Genomic DNA, 22500 nt, shown 5'->3' on the forward strand with positions numbered 1-22500 from the left:
ATTCACGGTCTTAGCTCTAATTTTCAATCTGTAGAACACCACCTCTCCTCTACTAAACCTTACCTTCTTTTCCTCACCGAAACACAGCTGCCTGAGGCTGCCTCCTGCTTTCTCTATTCACATTTTCGTTCCAAAGATGGTTGTTGCGTCTATTTGCGCAACGACTTAACTAGCTCTCATGCCCACGCTCTTGAATCTCCTAAGTTTTCCACCATCTAGGTTCGATTCAATGGTCACCCTCTAACTAAATTTATCTGTGCTGTCTATCTCTCCCCTAACTCCTCTGACTATAGTAAATTTAACTTCCAAAGTACAGCACATTTTGTCCCTCTATCCTTTCGCGGAGATCTCCATCCTTGGAGATTTCAGTGTTCATCACCAGCTATGGCTTTCCTCTCCCTTCACTGACTATCCTGGTGAACTAGCCTTCAATTTTGCTATCCTCCATGACAAGACTGACTTGGAGATACGCCCAACATTCTTGATGTTTTTCTTACCTCTAATCCTTTTGCTTAAGTTGTTACCCTGTCTTCTCCGTTGGGCTCCTGCGATCACAGTCTAATATCTGTATATTGTCCTATTTCTCCAATCCCTCCTCAGGATCCCCAAAAGCAGAGGTGCCTCTGGCGTTTTGCCTCTGCCAATTGGGGGGACCCGATTTTCCTTGGAATAATTACTGTTTCCGTGTCAGAGACCCATCTCTGTGTACTGAACGCATAACGGAGGTGATAGTGTCTAGCATGGAGGCGTACATTCCTCATTCTTTTTCTCAACCTAAACTTTTTAAACCTTGGTTTAACAAACCCTGTTCTCGTGCTATACATGACAGAGGTTGCCCACAAAAGGTTATTGAGCCTTCCATCTACTGCTTCTCATGCACTTTATATTTCTGCTCGGAATCATGCCAAGTCTATTCTTCAACTTGCCAAGCACTCCTTCATAAATAGAAAATGTCAAAATCTTTCAATCTCCAATTCGCCCCGAGACTTCTGGCATCTGACCAAGAACATCTCCAACAACTTTGCTTCTTCATCTTTCCCTGCTTTACTTCACCCTGATGGCACCACTGCCATCTCATTTATCTCTAAAGCTGAACTCTTCTCTCAAACCTTTGCTAACAACTCCATCTTGGATGATTTTGGGCTTGTCCCCCCCTCTCCTCCTCCCTCTGACTATTTCATGCCTACAATTAAAGTTCTTCGTAATGATGTTTTCCATGCCCTCGCTGGCCTAAACCCTCGGAAGGCTTATGGACCTGATGGGGTCCCTCCTATTGTTCTAAAAATCTGTGCTTCCGTGCTTGCACCTTGCCTGGCCAAACTCTTTCAACTATGTCTATCGACTTCTACCTTTCCTTCTTGCTGGAAGTTTGCCTACATTCAGCCTGTTCCTAAAAAGGGTGACCGTTCTAATCCCTCAAACTACCGTCCTATAGCTTTAATCTCTTGCTTGTCTAAAGTTTTTAATCTATCCTCAATAGGAAGATTCTCAAACATCTGTCACTTCACAATCTTCTCTCTGATCGCCAGTATGGCTTCCGTTAAGGCCGCTCTACTGGTGATCTTCTGGCTTTGAGTCTTGGTCATCCTCTTTTAGAGATTTCGGTGAAACTTTTGCTGTTGCGTTAGACATATCAAAAGCTTTTGATAGAGTCTGGCACAAAGCTTTGATTTCAAAACTGCCCTCCTACGGTTTCTATCCTTCTTCTTTGCAACTTTATCTGAACTTTCCTTTCCGACCGTTCTATTGCAGCCGTAGTAGACGGCCACTGTTCTTCTCCTAAATGTATTTGTTAACAGTAGTGTTCCTCAGGGTTCTGTCCTGTTACCCACTCTCTTTCTATTATTCATTAATTATCTTAACCAAACTTCTTGCCCTATCCACTCCTACGCTGATGATACCACCCTACATCTTTCCACGTCTTTTCAGAGACTACCAACCCTTCAGAAAGTCAACAGATTACGCAGGGACGCCACAGAGCGCCTGACTTCTGATCTTTCTAAGATTTCTAATTGGGGCAGAAAAAACTTAGTAGAGTTCAATGGCTCAAAAACTCAATCCCTCCATTTATCAATTCGACACAACTTTCCAGACAACTATCCCCTCTTCTTCAATGACACTCAACTGTCCCCATCTTCTACCCTGAATATTCTCGGTCCTTTATTCATAACCTATACTGGAAACTTCACAACTCATCTCTTGCTAAAACAGCTTCTATGAAGTTAGGCGTTCTGAGGCGTCTCCGCCAGTTTTCTCGTCCCTCCAGCTGTTATCTCTGTAGAAGGCCCGTATCCGTCCTTGTATGGAGTACTCTTCGCATGTTTGTGGGGGAATTTAATCACACAGTTTTATTAGATAGGGTAAAATCAAAACCTTTTCGTCTCATCAACTCCTCCTCTGACTGACTATCTTCAGCCTCTTTCTCACTGCATCTCTTGCTATCTTTTATCGCTACTTACATGCTAATTGCTCTTTTGATCTTGCTAACTCCATGCCTCCCCTCATCCTGCGGCCTCGCTACTCAAGGCAGTCTTCTTCCTCTCACCCCTATTCTGTCCAAATTTCTAATGCAAGAGTTAACCAGTACTCTCAGTCATTCATACCTTTCTCTGGTAAACTCTGGAACTCCCTGCCTGCTTCTGTATTTCCATCTTCCCACGACTTGACTTCTTTAAGAGGGAGGTTTCAAGACATTTGTCCCAGACTTTTGGCTAACTACTTATCTTTAACGGAAGTGGCAATTAAGTGGGCCTTTTTTTTTTAGTTTTGTTGCTCTTGGCCAGCTTCCACTCTTGCATAAAAAAACACACACATACAATTTATTTTACTCTATTTTCCATATATCTCCTGCTCCATTTCACGCCTTTACGTGTGAACACTGGGTTCTAAGCATGCGCAGTTTGCGGGCGGACAGCCACATACAAGAGTACAGCTACGAACAAAGCATAGTCAACAAGAATATGGCTCAGTTAAGAGGTTAGTCAAATATGGGGATGACAAACTCAATAAAGTATTCACAGCAGTCAGGCTTTGAATTGTAAACAAAGGGCAGACAGCTACGTACAATAGGGGAGCGACAAACACATCACTGGATGAACTCTGAAAACTATCGGTATTCCACATGTATATTATGTCAGGCACCAGTTTTATACAACAATTATAGATATTTGTTTTCACTAAAAAATACTTTTCACTTATCAATTAAATGTATCAGTTGTTTGTCTGAAAGATGTGACGGAATAATACAATTTCACTTTATCACTCTGAGCGTCGTGCCTTAGTTAATTGTTAATAGGACGGTGCCGCAGTGTAAACAGTACCATCGGGGGACTTAAAGGGAGACGTGCTGATAGAGCCAGCGTCTAGCGTCACGACCTTCAGGGAAACTACAGCGTAAATGAGCATGCTCTTTACACTCAATAATCAATGTTAGATAAGCAGATGCCTGAGTAAGTGCATAGAATATGGAGAGACAGATAGGTGCAGCTAGAAGAGTGAATGACAGATGGACAGTGTGATTTAGGGGAAAGGGGTGAGGTAAGATGAGATGGGGTAAGACGGAACCTAAATCCAAGCATAAGGGGCGAGTTTCAAAATTCTACTCTTAATGTCCTTCACGTCTCCCAACAATGACATCGTCACTGCCAGTAGGCACGCTAAGTTTCCCTTGTGCTTCAGAGGAAAATATTTGTCATTTTATGCAGTGCTGATGTTATATGCACAAGGTAAGACACTGCTTGTTTTATACTGAAATAATTATTATAATGATTTAGTACTTGTGTTATACATGCCAATGAGGGTATACATGATATACAGATGCCATAAATTGGCATAGTAAATATAGATACTTTGGTAAACATTTCGACATTTTAAGATGGACCCCATGAGGGGAAGGGTGGGTTTGTTGTGCTAATTGCAAAAGCTGGGCTCATGATCAATGTGCACGGATAAATGATGATGATGATGATGGTGAAAAAGAAGCTTCTGTGTGTAAATTATGTCATTAAGTTATGTAGGGATAGATAATAATTAGGGAGAGTTTCTTTTTTTTTTTTTCTTTGTTTGTTCGTTTGATTTGTACCAATAAATCTGGCTCATGGGCAATGTGAAGGGATATCATGATGACGAGGAAGATTTATTTTTATCTGTGCTTTACGCCAATAAGGATTTGTTTCTTCATGTTCAGTTAACGGGGTGAGATGGACCCCTGGGGGGTCTGTCTTACCGCATCACTTTATTTTTGGCCCAAGAAAAATATTATTTTGTAAATTCTTGTGCTTCATTGTTTTCCTTCAAAAACCGTGACCCGGGTGTACACACACACACACACACACACACACACACACACACACACACACACACACACACACACACACACACACACACACACACACACACACACACACACACACACACACACACACACACACACACACACACACACACCGGCCCGGTAGTAGCTCAGTGGTTAGAGCGCTGGCTTCACAAGCCAGAGGACCAGGGTTCGATTCCCCGACCGGGTGGAGATATTTGGGTGTGTCTCCTTTCACGTGTAGCCCCTGTTCACCTAGCAGTGAGTAGGTACGGGATGTAAATCGAGGAGTTGTGACCTTGTTGTCCCGGTGTGTGGTGTGTGCCTGGTCTCAGGCCTATCCGAAGATCGGAAACAATGAGCTCTGAGCTCGTTCCGTAGGGTAACGTCTGGCTGTCTCGTCAGAGACTGCAGCAGATCAAACAAACAGTGAAACACGCACACGCACACACACACACACACACACACACACACACACACACACTCTATTCTTATAACTAACCATTAACACATTTATCCAAGAGAAATTATCGTTCCTGTGACGTGATTGGATATTCTAGACGTAAAAATAAATAAATAGTCTAGATGATAAACATTAAATCAATAGAATAAAACAAAACTCTAAATATGAAATACTTTCAACCTATCATTTACAATTCTCCACGAGTCTGGAAGGGCTGGAGTTTCACTGTTTCCGTACTCGTAATACCACTATCTAAACCATGTGCTTCTCAATCCCCCACTCTCTCTGATTTGTATTTTCTTTAATGTATCGCACACATCACTACCATTAAAACATACTGCACACTTTACAGCGCACTAAGAACATGAATAAAGCGCAATGGAGAGGGAAGGCAAGGCAGGGTAGAAAGAATTATAGCGTTGCAACGGCAAACATAGTTCAGACACTCGACCTTGACAGTGAAAGAGGCGGAGTAGTGGGGAGGGAGTGCAAATTTATACTTCCCAAGAACATGTTTACTCTTTCATCCAGATAAGCGATGTAAGAAGGCAAGTTACTGCCACTCAGTAATGCCTTTGGACTGCGTGATAAAAACCTGCAGTAATATTGTGAAGTGCACGGCCAAAGTTATGAGGCTGGAGAACGCTAAAGGCATTGATTCACTGGGGGGTCTTTGTGGCTACATAAAAAGAAAAAAAAATAATAAAGATTGGGTGGCACTAAAGGCATGGCATTAAGATAAATTAACATGAATAAGTATTGCTTAGTTAGTGGCCAAGGGAGGTGGAGTGAGAAGAGAAAGGTGCTGAAAAAAGATTAATTGCCAGCTGCAGGTGCAAAGAAATGTTACCACAAAAATAAAGGCAGAGAAAGAAAGAAATGCTGCACAGATTGTCAAGGAACGAAATAGAAGACAAATTAACAAAGAAAAATATATAACCCTGAGGTGTGGAATAAACTACAGGCTACTTTTCCAAAAATTTAGATAAATTTAATTAAGAGGTGAAGTCGATGAAACAACAACAGTAATAGGTAATAATAATGATGATGATGATGATGATAATAATAATAATAATAATAATAATAATAATAATAATAATAATAATAATAATAATAATATAATAATAATAATAATAATAATAATAATAATAATAATAATAATAAATAATAATAATAATAATAATAATAATAATAATAATAATAATAATAATAATAATAATAATAATAATAATAATAATAATAATAATAATAATAATAATAATAATAATAATAATAATAATAATAATAATAATAATAATAATAATAATAATAATAATAATAATAATAATAATAATAATAATAATAATAATAATAATAATAATAATAATAATAATAATAATAATAATAATAATAATAATAATAATAATAATAATAATAATAATAATAATAATAATAATAAAAATAACATTAATAATAATAATAATAATAATAATAATAATAATAATAATAATAATAATAATAATAATAATAATAATAACAGCGACGATGAAGAAGACTTTATTATACAGTCCCTGATAATAAATAAGGATAATAATACATCTAAAACATCCATCAATCAAAATCAAGCCTGTCCAGTGTCTTCCGTACAATCTTTCAAATCAGTGCCTAGAGCCTGCTGAGACACTATTATGAGGTGAAAATATAGAGTTGTCATGTTGTCAATATTAAAAACATTGAGTGGCAAGTCTTGCTGTCCATCGTGCCATTCCTTACATCATGCTGCACCCATGTGACCTAATCCATGAGTCCAGCAGTTAGGCTAAATAAGCTCCCTAACATGCCGACACACCGACGTAAGCACATGATTGAGTCTATTATAATGTTCGCATACGACAAAGTAGTTTTATGACTTCTGCGTTTGTGGTCAAAAACTCAATTCCCAGTAGAAGTCAATATCAATTTTCTGTGGAAACAGTTTCAGTTTTAAGTTACGTAAGCGTACATCTCAAAATAGTAGGGATTAAGCCATCCGGACAGAAAATTGAGGAGAAAAATATTGCAGTCAAGCAATGACAGGTTAGTGACCGTTAGTCGGTGTTTCTAGTGAGTCTTAGGTGTATTTGGGGACAATTTGAGGTGTTACGTAGTGTTTTGAGTGTTTTGGATTAGTTTTGAGTGTTTTAACTAGTCGATACAAAGTTTCCAGGCGCTACGTCTGACACATTCCGACTAGAAGGGATGAGTCGGAAACTCACGTACGTAAAATATTAGTCGCAAATTGGTATGTGTGAACCCGCCTTATAAGTTAATTCTACAGCAAAAAAAAAAAAATAAATAAATAAATAAATAAATAAATAAACTTACGCAAATCGGCGTTCGATGACATAGCTGCCATTCTCCGATGACTCCTTCGCTCTAGGTGAGGTGAGGATTGAATACTTGTGATGATTTAATTTGATCGCAATCGTCATCGTCATTCGTCACCAGAGGAAGACATCTTGTTGGGTAGTTGTTTGTTTACATTCACTTCCCACCAACCAGCCGATACTTTCCAGTCTCTAAATAAATGAGTGAATAATGGATAAAGATAAATACAAAATACAATACATACCCAAATAGTTTAGGAAGGATGAACCGATGAAGACTCGGCGGCTGCTCCTCTTCCTCTACAAGCTACACACGCACGCAGTGGCAGTGGCCGCTGTGCCTTTGCCACACGGCGGTCATACTGCCGGCCATCAAGGAATAGTCACCTCACATGTCACTTCCATTCTCGTTTAGGAATAGTGGTACACACTTCCCAATAGAATTGATAGAGCAACTATTATAAGAAATAAGAAGGCAACCTTTCGAGCTGTATCGCAAGAAAATGTAAACAAACCAGTGATGTGTACCGAGGATAATGCATTACCGCCCTCTCCCTCATCCTGACAAAAAATAGAGTAAAATCACTGTAAAGTATCGAAACTTTAAAGAAGCATAATCCTTTTATAATGACAGAGCAATCATTAACATCAAGGAGATTTTTAGCTGCCCAAAATCCTTTGGAGCCTTGATGATTATCTTGGCGTGTGTTTATTAGAAGAGAGACTTTCTGTAAATTCTAATTGACATGCTCATTGTTCAATTCGTGGCAGTCTCTCATGGACAGTCCAGTCTGCCTTCACAACACTTCATCAGTGATCTTCTAAACATTTCGAATTTGCGGGGCATGAAATAACATTTCAATTAGTATGCCACACAGCCAGCACTATTCACTACTCAGCAGTTATGGCCTAATTAGGATCCTTGATGTTGGTATAGATCCTATGCGTATTTCTAATGAATCGTATACAAGACCGAAAGAAAACACAGTACTTTAGACAAGTAATAGTGACTTCAAGTGTGCTGAAAAATACACAAACCAAAATACTGAAAGCTACAGGAATGGTAACCAATACACACTTGAAATTTGAAATACATTTTATTTGTCCGTTTACATGAATGTATATTTCTCTACAAAGGTCAACAACAACAATAGTAACAACAATGGAAGGGGGTGAGAGTGGGTGTGGGAGTCATAGGGAGCTGGTTCTAGGCTCACTCATGATCCAACCCTACCCTTCAGTCCTCCCTCCACCCAAACGTCCTGACATGAACTTTTGATATTGTCATATAAACATTCTCATTTCATTATATTTGCCTTCATAATGATACTTGGAATTTTAATATTAAAGCTTTCCTGCAAAATTAAACTGAATCTAAGTAAAAAGTCAAGCTGATTGTCTTGTAATGGGCAAACCACACTTACAGTGCACACACACACCATTATTTTTTTTCTACTTACGTCCCATTACTTGACTCTCAGCAGCAGTTAGCACAGTAGTAGTTACAAATCCTAGACTGGCTTTTTTTTTTATGAAAACTCATAATCTTCCATTCCTGCTAGCTTTCTGCTTGAGTTCCTTCCCCCTATTTATCTATTTTTTTCCATACAAACAACATACTGTAACTCTAACATATATGCATAATTAATGGGTTAGACAGTAACTATTCTTAAAACTAAGACATCTTCATGGAATGAATTATAGTTTTTTTCATAAGATAAAATAAAATAAAGGCAAATTGTTCCTCAAGCACTAGCATTTCTCTTTTCCTAATTGATCTTTGCTTTCAGTTTGATATATAATCTTTTCTTGAATTCAGGAAACCTAAATTATACAAAACCAGGATAGGTTTACAGTAATTCTTTTCTATGTGAAATCAAAAGTAAAATATCTATGCATTTTTTTCTCTGTCCTTACAATTCATCATACAAACTTCCTTTGCATCTTGGGTACCCTAATTGTACACACACACTTGGATTGATTTACAATAAATTGTTCTACCTTTTCACGCATTTTATCAATTTTTCTTTATTTACAATTTAGCATGCAATCTTCCACTAAACCAAAGATACACTCATCATGTAAATACAAAAGAATCAATACATCATTCCATTTCTTCATACACTAATATATAGATAACTGTGAGAAACTATCCCCCTAACTGATAAGAGGGCAGTGCAAGTGTCCACAGCCTTTCCTCCACAGTCCATCACATTTCAGTGCCAACACAAGACATTAACCTAAACAGGAGGCCATCAAAGAGGACTACTATCACAGACTAAAAACACAAATGCTTATAACCAACACCATCCAAAGAGACACACAGATACAGATCTAACAATAAAGACGAGTTCTGCCATACACTACACCCACTTAACTAGGACGGATTTCTACCTTCTCCAGCCAATAGTAACATCCTGGATTCCCCCTGTTTCAAATGCAAATCATTGAGAGAACTGCCTCAACATTCCAACAACACCTTCAAATCATATACATATTTCATGATTTAAGTACTGGAAATAGGCAAACACTGCATCTCCAACATATATACTTTCAGACTACACCAACTGTATACAGCATCAAAGGAACAGTACTTGTCTCACAATCTGAAATATATCATATATATATATATATATATATATATATATATATATATATATATATATATATATATATATATATATATATATATATATATATACTGACTGATGGGGTCAAAATTAATTATTTGACAGTGTTTTCAATTCTATATTTGAAATAAATTTTGACTTCAATAGCAATATAGAATTAACATTTAACTACAAACCATAATTTTCAACATGATACGTGTCATGAGTCAGTCAGTAGTGTCTGTTAAAAGCATGGTTCATCACTGAAAAGATGGACCCAAAGCAAAGTAAGCATAATGCCATTCTTGTCCCCACAAATCTGCAATCATTAGATATGTTCTTTGATGTTCCATCCATCTAATTCCACTTCCATCATGACACAACAGTCATGTACTGAGAATCATGTAACAGGAGGTTCAATTATGCAGATACATTCATACAAGACAAAAACTATTGCCTCAAAGAATGAGTCAGCAATAAAAGAAAAAAGGAAATCATACACCAAGTTTTATCCATATTTTTCTGAGTCTTTTGTTACCAAGGCCTATGTCTCTCTACACCCTCTTATCAAGGAATATACTATAGGGTGTGGGAGGACATACCACCATCTACATGTGACAACACTTGCCACTCACCAAGTCTTGCATCTTATAACTCACTATTACAGTAAAACACAAACTAGGCTATCATCCATTATTCATTGTAGACATTTAATAAACATAATTGTAAACTACCCATATATCAACATAAAGAACATTACTAAACATCCAAACTACAAAGAACTCTGCCTATGTCCTTCAAATCATTCATTAGTACATTTAAGAAGAAAACAGACCATAGTGCTCTTGTGTTTGTTTACAGGGAAGTCTTATATCAATGTCTGCATCCTCACCACCAGAGCAAAACATTCCAGTACTATTGTGATTTACACAAAGCATGAAAATGCTACCTCATCATCAGATTCTAAAGTGGATTCAAATATTGAATCTTTCTAAAAAGAAATGCATGGAATGACAGTCTTACTAATGATTACTAATATCATTCTAAATACATTATGCTGAACAATTTACATTTGCAGCAAACACAAATGTATTAAGAAAAGAAAAAATGCTATTGCACACTAAGATTTTTTAAACATAAGATGAAGCCAACTGCTGCTTCCATTACAGTCACATACTGAATAAACATCTAATATACACTTTATATCATAAAGCTGATTCCTTGGGTATCAGACAATATAGTACCTCATTTATGATCTCAGATAAATAGGAATATTTCACACCCAACATATGAAATCTCTGCTGAGACTCCCCATCCTGCACATCTACTTAAAATGTTCATAAAAGCATAAATTACTTAAGGAGTTTGTGGTTTCATACCTTATGTTGCATTGCATATTCTAAAATGACATTTTATGCCTATCTCTGCCAAAATTTTCAGTTGTACAAGCAATTAATTCCATTATGATCTCTGGAATATTTTCTTGAAAGTTTCTATGCTTGACATTATGCAGGGCACATTCTCACATCTTACCCATCACTGTGTTTATATAGTAGTGAAAAGAATATGCCTCCTTCATGAAACAGCAAGTCCTTATAAATAACACCCTTCATGTTACCATGCAAGGTTTTTACCTCATGGAATGTCTTCTGAATCATTTCAGCTCCATAAAAATAAACATCACATTTCAGGTTAGTTTGTAAACTTGGTTTGCATTTTACATTTTGAAAGACAATGAATACAGTGTGTACCTAATACCCATTACCAGAGAACTGGGTAATTGCACACGAAAGCAAAATGTATCACAAAAAAAAACACCCCTGTCACTGTATGTGTCTTTGCACGTGACACACACAACCCTAAACATGACGCATTCATACAACATCAAACAGTGAAATGTAAAGTTAAAGGGAAATTTAACAACTTAACAACAAAGTGATACTACATATACAATCCCTTTACAGCAACATCACACAATGAGATGCATTACTAGAGAGCCACACCCATTTTGTAAAGTATTACACAAAGCAGATGTTAGTGTGCATACTGGGCTTTCTTTTGGCCATGCATCACAAATCCAGCTGTAGGCAGCTGACATTGAGGGAAACTAATAATCTAACCTAAACATTTATGATCACAGTGGAACAGTAATTCGGTATCCTGTACAGCATTCAGTCTTCATATTATATTATCATTATATCACTGTGTCACTGAGGTGTCTCTCTCAACCATAAGCTGTAAACAAATATATAGCTTTGGAACTGTCTTTTTCTTTGTCTAGTAATTACCTAACTTAAAATATTTGTGATTATTATATACTGTATTGTACTAAGAAACTATCATAACTATTATTCATACCAAGAATTTTGTTGCTGACATGTCCAGCACAAAAATTCAAAATGTATAGACTATATAAATAAATAACATGATAATTCTGCAGTTCCTATGCATATGAATCAAGCTTCAGAAGATTGCAAATTTTTCTTAAATCTATGTAGTAGGTAGTATTCCTTTATGTGTAGGCCTTAGAAATAACAGCCTTCTTAAAAGCTGAGAAAAGACTCCAGTAATGAAAAAGAACAAACTTACTATACAAAGAGTGAGGGCTAGCAAAGAACATGTCAGCCTGGTCTGGTGAATCAAAAACTATGATCCTCAACCCCAGACTAAAGGAATATAAGAGGCTCATTTTTTCTAATTACTCTTATGTACTATTTTGCTTTATTATCTAGCTTTGTATAGTACAGTGATGCATGTGTGTGTGTGTGTGTGTGTGTGTGTGTGTGTGTGTGTGTGTGTGTGTGTGTGTGTGTGTGTGTGTGTGTGTGTGTGTGTGTGTGTGTGTGTGTGGGTGGGTGGGTGTGAGAGTGTGCAAGATATAGTAAAGTTTGCAATCATGTACGAGTAACTTGTAATAGAAATATATATAAAGTGTTACCGTAAAAAGCTCCAATATGAAAAGATATGGAGCCGAGAAAATAGAAGTACATATATACGTATTACAGTGGTGAGCAGTAGTACTGAATGAGACATGGAGGAAAAGAAGCTTGAGTGAAAGATGCTGTACAGAATATTTCTATCCTCAACTTATCCTACCTTATATACAAGTTATAAATCACAAACATAATAAGTACGGAGCTTCCTGAATCATATCTAGTAGATAAAAAGTACACTCTTGGGAATACTTTTTCTACCAGGTCCAAATATAATCTGTGCATCATATGACTGTCCCTCCCCACAAAATAGACATGTCACACTAGAAAGTGGAGTCACAGCTATCCTGCATAGTTATGGCTGTAAGAGTACAAAGTGCAACTCTTACTGAACAGCTTGGCAACTCTGAACCTTATACTGTACATAGTTCCAAAGGTTCATACTTGTACATCACTCTTCACTGATAATATGCTGAACACCAAAACAGTCCTAGAGAAAGACTGAATGAAATAATGCAGAAAAGAACTCTTTATAGTATTCATTATAGCTTTAGTAATATGCATATTTGTCAGATAGTCAAAAAGTCTAAGTATAGATAGCAAAGATTCTAGCATGAGGAGCTATTTCAAGCAAGATTTGAGTTAATAAAGATTACATAAAGTTAAAAATTCTACTTTCATATTAAGGCCTAGTTTTCATATTACTGTATATGTATCATAAACCAGAGAAGGTAATTTGGAATAAGGCCTCTGGATACATTATTTAGTTCCAATGACAAACACACATATGTATACATGCACTCTCTCTCTCTCTCTCTCTCTCTCTCTCTCTCTCTCTCTCTCTCTCTCTCTCTCTCTCTCTCTCTCTCTCTGCTACTGCAACCTGTCTGTCAAAGGTTTTTCTGAATTTAAATATCTTATCTCTGGATATTATCTAATTACAAAATGAAAGGCATTCTAACATTATGAAGTCTTGGTATTTTGAACCATTACAAGCATAGATTATGTCAGATAGTTTCAATCATCATCATCAGCAGCAGCACTGTCATCATCATCATCATCATCATCATCACTGCTAACACCTTGATGACGATGAAGATATTGAATACTCAAATTGCAAGATACAAATTGGTTTGCATATTTCAGCCTTGCCCAGATCTATTCTTCCTTAAGCTATTATAAAACAATATTAATAACATTGTTACTGCATCAAAACACCTGAGGCAATATAGAGTAAAAATGGTGCGTGGGGAGGCTGCAGCCAATAAATAGCTCATTTTGCCAAGCTATTAAAGAGATGATCAAACAGTAAGAGTACCAAGCCTCTCTGGTGAATGGTGGCACTCCCCACAACACAGGTACACCAAGCATACACTTCAAGACACTCTGTCCACACTAAATGATATGAATGGCACACAAGTTTTGACATAACTGTAGCATCATTGTATAATTAAATTTTATACCAAATAGTTACTTGTCTAATAAAGATCACAGAATTTTCTTAACCTTGAAAATACTAATTCAGAACATATGGGAAAATAAATTAATTTTATACACCTTATCTTTTAAAAGCTAAGTAAGTGTTACTCAAGCTTGTGCTTGATTTTAACTTTTACAGCAACAAGTGGTAGCCTTAGATGAGGTTCATTTCCCCAATCATTAGCTCATGGCAATAGGGAGCAAAAATTCATAGTACCTGCAATATATCAAAGTACCAGGAACATGTTATTACAGTCAGAGATTAATATTCTTAGATTAATGTGTCTCATTGTTGTGGTGAAGGTGAGTCAACATGCTGGAAGAATCGCCCTTAGCAGAGCCTCCTCTTACTGCCACTCTTGCTTACCACTGTACATACGCTCCACATTCTCCCTCAGCAGCTTTACCTGGTCTAGTCGCAGGCTGGCAATTGTCACTTGCTTTCGCAAGAATTCATTCACCATATCCTTGGAGAGACCAAATGCATGCATGTTGCAAGTGAAGGTGCTGGAAGACAAAAGAGATGATCAGCAAGCTAAGACATGATGAGTTCCCTAAAATGTCAGTTAAGTGTTATGTAGTATCTACATTGCTGATAAGTGGTTACTCCTGCATGACATGGAAGCTTTTATTGAGCGGAGGAGGTTGGCATCAGATTTTTGCAAAAGTAAAATTCAGTGTCCCTGAGCCAATAATGAAAGAACTTTAAAAGCACATACCTCATAACTCTCCTTGCTACACTAACCTTTCAAAAGATCAATATTACACAAGGAGAAATTCAAAACTTGCATTACTAATTATATAATAACTTTTACTCTTATCAAAAAATTTCAGACATGTTGAGGAAGGATTCTATTGCACCCTGCCAGACTTACCCCAGCTGTCCAAAGGTAATATTTTCCTGGTAGTGCAACTCATCTGTCACTGCCTGCAGCCGGTTACTCTCAACCTCCTCCCGGGTGATGACAGGACGCAGCGAACGTTCACACTGAAGAGCATCAAAAAATGCTGCATTCCAGAAACGAATGGAGCGCCAGATGGGTTGCTGCCGGAGGTACGAGTACAGGAATTCCTTGGTGCGATTCTGGCCTCCTGGTGTGAGAGCTGAAAGAAACCAGCCATAAATGGTCTATTACTCATGGCTTTGAAGGCAACAGCTCTCTTCTATGAGTAAGTGTTGATAACAAGCACACAGTTTTTTCCCCTTAAAAGAACAAGTAGCCAATTATCCACAATTTTTGCATAATAAAAACCACAATGAATCATATGAATCACTCTTTCAATAATGGAATAAGAGACAGATTTTTCTTAGTTTCTACAAGAAAGTTACAACCCTGTTTAGCGCAAGATGGAGACTATGATGAAAAGATAACATTAAGGTATAAACAGAAAAGGTACCACAAAAATACTTAAAATAAAAATATCCTCACTAAATATCCTAACAAATTACTAGATCCAATTAACTCCTCTCCTCTCAAAAATATCTGTTAGCTACAGACACCACTGCCATCATTATTAATTTCTCCTTTATGACACCTACCTTCATGGTAATAGGTGAAGCACATGTTCATGAGACTCTTGGCAGGGGAGAAATCTTCAGCCTCATTGCACTCAAACAGCATTACTGAAAAGTGTTGGATGAGGGAGAAGAAACTTGCCTCTGTCACACACTTGCAGCACCGTTTGGCGTTAATGCAACGTGCAAACCACAGCCGTCCTTGCTCTGTCTGTTGTCCCAGGGAGAAAACTAGTATTGAATCTCTTATTTCATACCACTCATGTTTTATACCACATGAAAATCAACCACACCATCTATATTTGGGATCATTAAAGTTGTAATGGGTTGGATTACATCAGGATAGGTTAAGTTAGATGAGATCACATAATCAAACACAACCTAATCCAACCTAACACAACCTAGCTCACCTTAAAGATAGCTAGGACAGCTATTGAATTTTTTGTATATTTGAATTGAATATCTGATTCATATTCCATATTTTACTCTAAACATAAATGTATGCTAAACAAATATAAATGCATGTCAAACAAACCACAAACAAATCCAGGTCATTGAAGGGTAGAAGGTACCTTAAGAAGCACTTATTTATCTAATTTGCAGCTTACATGTGGTAACTATATGAATTCATATCATTAAAGCTGGATAGTCAAGGCCCTGTCAAATGATGTACATGAAAGGATCTTGCCTGTGCCAGCTCCCCAAAGCGCGCCTTTTTGTCAATGTCTATCATGTGTGGCGTCTTGAATACTTCCTCCACAAACTTTCTCATGAACTCCTTGGGCTCATTGTAATCCTCTGCCTGGCTGTCATAGGAGAGACTGGAGGCCCAAGACTGCAGGGATGTCTGGGATCCTACTTGGGGAAACAATAACAACAACAAAACAGTTAGTTCAACCACCACCACCACCACCACCACCACCACCACCACTCAGTAACAGTTTTCAGGCAGCACAACCAATTATTACATTTTATTCTGTGTGTCTGCCTCCATTCCTCATCTTTCAGCACTAATCTTTCACACCTCATAATTTATATAATGTTAAGATTTTTTTCCATGTTTGACTTGTATTATGCTGCCAATTACCTGTATCTCAAATAAAAAAAAGACAGCCAAGAAGAGGTTTTTGTTTGCATTCACACATCACAGTGTAGAATCTAAGTAACTCAGAGAATAACCTTCCTTGATGTAAGAGAAAATGGTCCGATGTCCTATAATGTACATAATTTCTTGAATAAAAGACAATAGACATTGTTGTTGCTAATACCACAAGTGCATTGGTATAGCTCTGTGCTAAGATGTGCAAGAAGGGTCATGTTGATGAATGTACAACTAAAGTCAACATTGCTATGCACTAGCTGCCCTATAAATGTCCAGCCTCTCCAAGAAGTATGCATGACACACACACTCTGCTTCCCCTCACAAGCACATGCACATTAGGTACTGTAGTATGTAACAGCCTGCCCACCTACCTGTGTCATTTCCATGTTTCACTCATGAGCAAAAATGCCATGACAATTCAAATGTGTGTAGTCTATGTATGGTGACAAGATTTCTCATTCGTCATGAAAAGTGCTAAAGACAGTTTGACATAAAGATCTCAAAAGCCAAAAATTTTAGAATCAAATAAGGCATAATGAATGTAGAAACACCATTCTCATTCAACTGACAACTGTGGCAAGGAAGAGGCCAAAAGATGTGATGCGAGAAGGCAAGAAGCATATTGGTGGTGATTCCTGCCTTAATTATTTCTATAATCACCACCCTCCTGCTATTCTTCCTCCCATTACCACTGATATGCAAAGAAAACTATGCACAGGTGAAAAGTGTATGCTGAATCTAGGGTTTCTTTCCTAGTACAAAATCAAGGTTATTCAGCATGCTCACCCTATATAAAAAAAATCAAATAAATAAATAAAAGTAAAACTCAGACCAAGCAAATTCTGACAGAGGTTAGTTAGGATCTTATCATTGTATTACTGTAAGACTAGCAAATAATGAATAATAAATACTTCCATAAAACAAATACATACTGTAACATACCACAGGCCATAGTATGAAGCCTGTCTTTAATAATGTGGGTAAGTGTATTAGGTATACAAAGGGCCAGTACTTTGAGACAAAATTTCCCAAAATGAAGGTCATTAAATTAATATGACAATGAAAATCACATCAAAATACAGTCACACAACCCTAGAATAATCTATTTTACAGTATATTTCAGAATTAATAGTATTCCACTCTGCCTCAGTCACACATTATAACAGTCATGTATGGGGTTAAGTGAGGAGAGACAGATGCTTTGCAGGACTTGGTGGTATCCTTTTATGTGTGACATAGTACCATAAAGTATCGCAACCTTGATTTATACACAATGAGTAAATATATCATGCCAATATTGAGCACTGAGTTGTCACACATGAATCTATGACAGGAATACTTAATAGTAATCATGTATATATCATATCACTAATATTTCCCAATCACATACATATATTTTAGTACATATATGTTGATATCTTAGGCATTATGGACTTTTACCACAACTACTAAAAATAGAAACACTGGAAATCCATTAATCATTGAATAGTCTCTGTCCAACCCAAGATACAAAACCATGTCCTCTTAGCTGCCACTCAAGCATGCCAGGTCCAATGCCACCAGGTACCTAGTAATCTCCAAATCTAGTGGAAAAAAAATAAATAAAAACAGAAAAAGTTGTATCCTTTGACAATGCAGGTGACTTTCTCTCAACCAGTCCAAAGTTTCAAAGTTCAACTGTATTTTGTGATAATAAATGTGTTTTAATTCTAGATTTCGTATTACTTTCATAATCAACTTCATCATCCACACCAGGTTTGGTAATGTAGAACATGATAGGTCTAGGCTCATGTGACTGTTGTTAGGTTGTAAATAGTACAACAAGTTGGATTTAAATACATAAAAGGGTGAGCTTCAGGTTCTCAGAGAAGTATTGTGACAGAGAATACAGAACTTGCCAGTCTGAGTATTAACTGGTGTACTAAACATCCTTATATATTTCATGATTAAAACTGCAGGCAGAGATATGCAAACTATTGAAAATTCCACATGGGAATTGATGTCGCTCATTCTAAATCAGCTGACTAACACTTTAGTCAGAGGGAAATGAAGGCATGAGAACCACAGTTCAATGAACAGTATATGTATGAATAAGGCAGGCCACACATAGGGGAGAATGGGGGATCCCCTTCTTACCTGACAGGCCCTCTACCAGCAGAAATAATAATGTATCATTAATATTTTTACACAGTACACACTCATAACCTCACAAGCTATGGAATTTCAAATACTATAAAAAAAAAAAGGAAGGAAAGCTAAATAACATTAATAAATGTTTTCAGCATTTCTTGGCAGTATAGGAACTGCTTCTCAAGTGTTATTCCTAAACAATCTGCCAGACAAAAGCCTTTTCAAACTATGCAAAAACATTTAATCACATGAATAGTACACATCTTCCTGAAGAAACATGTATTTCCACACAAAATACAAAGCAGCAATTGCTTCATAATTCACAAGCATCCCTGCCTTTCACACCAGCCAGCACACATCACAGCAACAACCAGCCAGTGGAGATAAAAAAGCAGGGTAAGGGCACCCAGGCAGCCCAATTTAACACTCTAGAGAACAGAAAGGACAAATCTAAATTTCTGTGTTTTACCAACTGAAATGTAAATCATAAGCATCTATCATTAATTTATGCACTTAATGAGGTGTGCATAAATAAAACACTGGTGCTTACTCATTGACTGTTGGCAAAAAACAGTTCTGGGAGTCTGCATCACAGTTCCTTTCATTCTTTTGTTCACATACCTGCTGACATATGGATATTCCTAAGCCTTTTTGAGAGTACAGGAAGAAGTTAGGGAAAGAATAGAGTGTAGGAAAGAGAATTAATAAACAAAGAAAGAAAGGAATTGAAAAAGGGAAAATGGTAAGATAACAAAAGGAAAGAAAAAGAGAAATAAGAAAACTTTTAAAAGATCCCTGCTTTGCTCACAAACATTACAAATTGGCTACACAAACACCAACATAGCTCTTCATTAATGAAAGCATAATACACACCACATACTATGTTATCTCTCTCTCTCTCTCTCTCTCTCTCTCTCTCTCTCTCTCTCTCTCTCTCTCTCTCTCTCTCTCTCTCATAAACACACACAAACATGCATTCCTCACACATTCACACTATGTACACACAAACATGCAACACACACACACACACACACACACACACACACACACACACACACACACACACACACACACACACACACACGTCATCACATATCACTATGTATTGCTTCCCACCATTTCTGTCCTATACACAAGTTCAGTTTTTTTTATATATAATATGAAGAAGACACATATCCATGAGAAGTACACATCAACACACATCCACCAATTACAGATTTATACAATGCTCATTTAATCCCATCCATCCATGGCAGGAGATATACAATTCTCAATGATAAAGTTAAGAGATGCATGTTGTTCAAAGTGACAAAAAAAAAAAAAAAAAATTCCAAAACATGTACCATGGAAACACATCTATTTTTATGTATCAGCATGAAACTAACACACACACACACACACACACACACACACACACACACACACACCGCGTAGTGTAGTGGTTAGCACACTCGACTCACAATCGACAGGACAGGGTTCGAGTCCCGGCGCGGCGAGGCAAATGGGCAAGCCTCTTAATGTGTAGCCCCTGTTCACCTAGCAGTAAATAGGTATGTGATGTAACTCGAGGTTGTGGCTCGCTCGGTATGTGGAGTGTGTTGTGGTCTCAGTCCTACCCGAAGACCGGTCTATGAGCTCTGAGCTCACTCCGTAATGGGGAAGACTGGCTGGGTGACCAGCAAGCGACCGTGGTGAATTACACACACACACACACACACACACACACACACACACACACACACACAAGTACAAGAAATAGAGGACTTCCATAGAATTGGAAAGTTCACAAGAGAAGGTATGAGGCCAATAAGAATCAAACTTAAGTCACAAAAGGATGTAGATGAATTGGTGGAGAAGTCATGGAGGTTAGCCCAGCAGGAAACAACAAGGAAGATTTGGTTGAGAAGAGATCTCGGTGAAAAGGAAAGAGAAATGTTAAATGAGTTGAGAAAGGAGGCTTTGAAAAAAATGAAGAGAGGACAGAAGAGAGAAGAAAGAGTTTTTCTGGAGAATCTTGGATATGAGACTGAGGAAGTGGTTCATAACCCAGAAAAGTACAGCAAGAAAGGACTAAAGAAACTTACATATGAGCGAAATGTAATGTATTCCAACATAAATGGAGTGATATCGGGATTTTAGAACTCAACGATTACTTGAGGGACAAGAACCCAGATATTGTGGGTCTTACTGAAACAAAACTGAGAGAGGAGAAGACCTGATGAAGGTTGGAGAAGGAAATATAACGTTTGGAAAAGAAATAGAGTAGGTAAGATGGGAGGAGGAGTGATGTTGCTGGTTAAAAAGATATAAAGGTGGATCAAGTGAAAAAGGTATGGGAAAGGCAGAAGTGCTAAAGATCAGAGCAGAAACTAATGAAGGAAAAAGAGGCACTACATAGTGGTGTACGTACCACCTAAGACAAATGCATGGTCAGTACAGGAATATGAAGAAATGATAAGTGATACAGGAACATGTCTGGAAGAAATGTTGGGTGGCTGTGAACGAACTATAATGATGGGAGATTTTAATTGTAAAGAGGTGTGTTGGGAGGACTGGTCAATGGAAGGATCAGAGACAACATGGGGAAATACACTATTGACACTGGCAATGGAAAATGTGTTAACTCAGTGGGTCAAAGAAGATACTAGGTTTGGAGGAGAGGGAGCATCGTCAAGACTGGACTTGGTCTTTAGTACAGAGCCAATGGTCATTGAGGAGATGAGGGTGGAGTGCCCTTTAGCAAAGAGTGATCATGCAGTTTTGGAGTTCAAGGTGATAGACGAAGAGAAATCTAGAAGAAATGAAGAATATAAAGTGGGAAGATGGAATTATGCCAAGACAGATTTTGGAAACCTAAAGAAATTCTTTCAAGAGACAAATTGGATGAAATTCAAGAGTGCTAAGGAGCAAATGAAAAGTGGAAGGAATTTATAAAAATATACAAAGAAGGTGAGAAAAATTTGTACCAATAAGACAACATAGAGAAGTTGGAAAGCAGGACTGGTTTAACGATAGATGTGAAAAGGCTAGAACAAGAAAAGAGGATGCATGGAAGAGGTGGAGAAGGAAAAGACGGATTAAGCAGTGGGAAAGTTACAAAAGAGCAAGAAATGAATATGTGTTGATTAGAAGAGAAGAAAGAAAGAAACAAGAAAAGGATATAATTGATAAATGTAAAGACCAACCAAGGCTTTTTACAGACATGTGAACAACAACATCAAAAATAGAGAAAGTATTGAAAGTTTAGAAGTAAATGGAGTATGCAGTGAAGATCCCAGGAAATGGCAGAGGCTATGAATGGATGCTTTCGGAAGGTATTCACAAAGGAGACTGCTTTTGACAAACCACTGGTAATGGAACAGAAAGGGATTATGAAGGAGTTTCAAGTAACTGTGGAGGAGATCAAGAACATGATGGGGAGTTTAGAAGTGAGAAAAGCTGTGGGACCTGATGGGGTATCAGGATGGATTTTAAGAGAATGCAGGGAGCAATTGGCAGAAAAAGTTTGTGAAGTAATTGATGCCTCATTAAGGGAAGGTGTAGTGCCCCAAGACTGGAAAAGAGCTAACATTGTCCCAATCTATAAATCAGGTAACAAGAGAGACCCATTG

General features: G+C 37.4%; 1 protein-coding gene across 4 annotated transcripts in view; it reads right to left on the reverse strand.

Moving 5' to 3' along the window:
- Positions 1-8201: 8201 nt before the first annotated feature.
- LOC123499500 (uncharacterized protein KIAA0513-like) overlaps positions 8202-22500 on the reverse strand; it is a 24798-nt gene continuing 10499 nt past the window's right edge. For 3 of the 4 annotated variants that reach the window (XM_045247545.1, XM_045247547.1, XM_045247546.1), the window contains exons 7-10: positions 16346-16515; positions 15682-15868; positions 15017-15245; positions 8202-14648 (exon numbers count right to left, since the gene is read on the reverse strand). In XM_045247545.1, coding sequence (XP_045103480.1) covers positions 14489-14648; positions 15017-15245; positions 15682-15868; positions 16346-16515 — 746 coding nt within the window. In that variant the 3' untranslated portion in view covers positions 8202-14488. The remainder of the gene's footprint in view (positions 14649-15016; positions 15246-15681; positions 15869-16345; positions 16516-22500) is intronic. The other variant, XM_045247548.1, reaches the window with a different exon arrangement.

The sequence above is a fragment of the Portunus trituberculatus genome, chromosome 50 (assembly GCF_017591435.1).
Source record: "Portunus trituberculatus isolate SZX2019 chromosome 50, ASM1759143v1, whole genome shotgun sequence".
NCBI lineage: Eukaryota > Metazoa > Arthropoda > Malacostraca > Decapoda > Portunidae > Portunus > Portunus trituberculatus.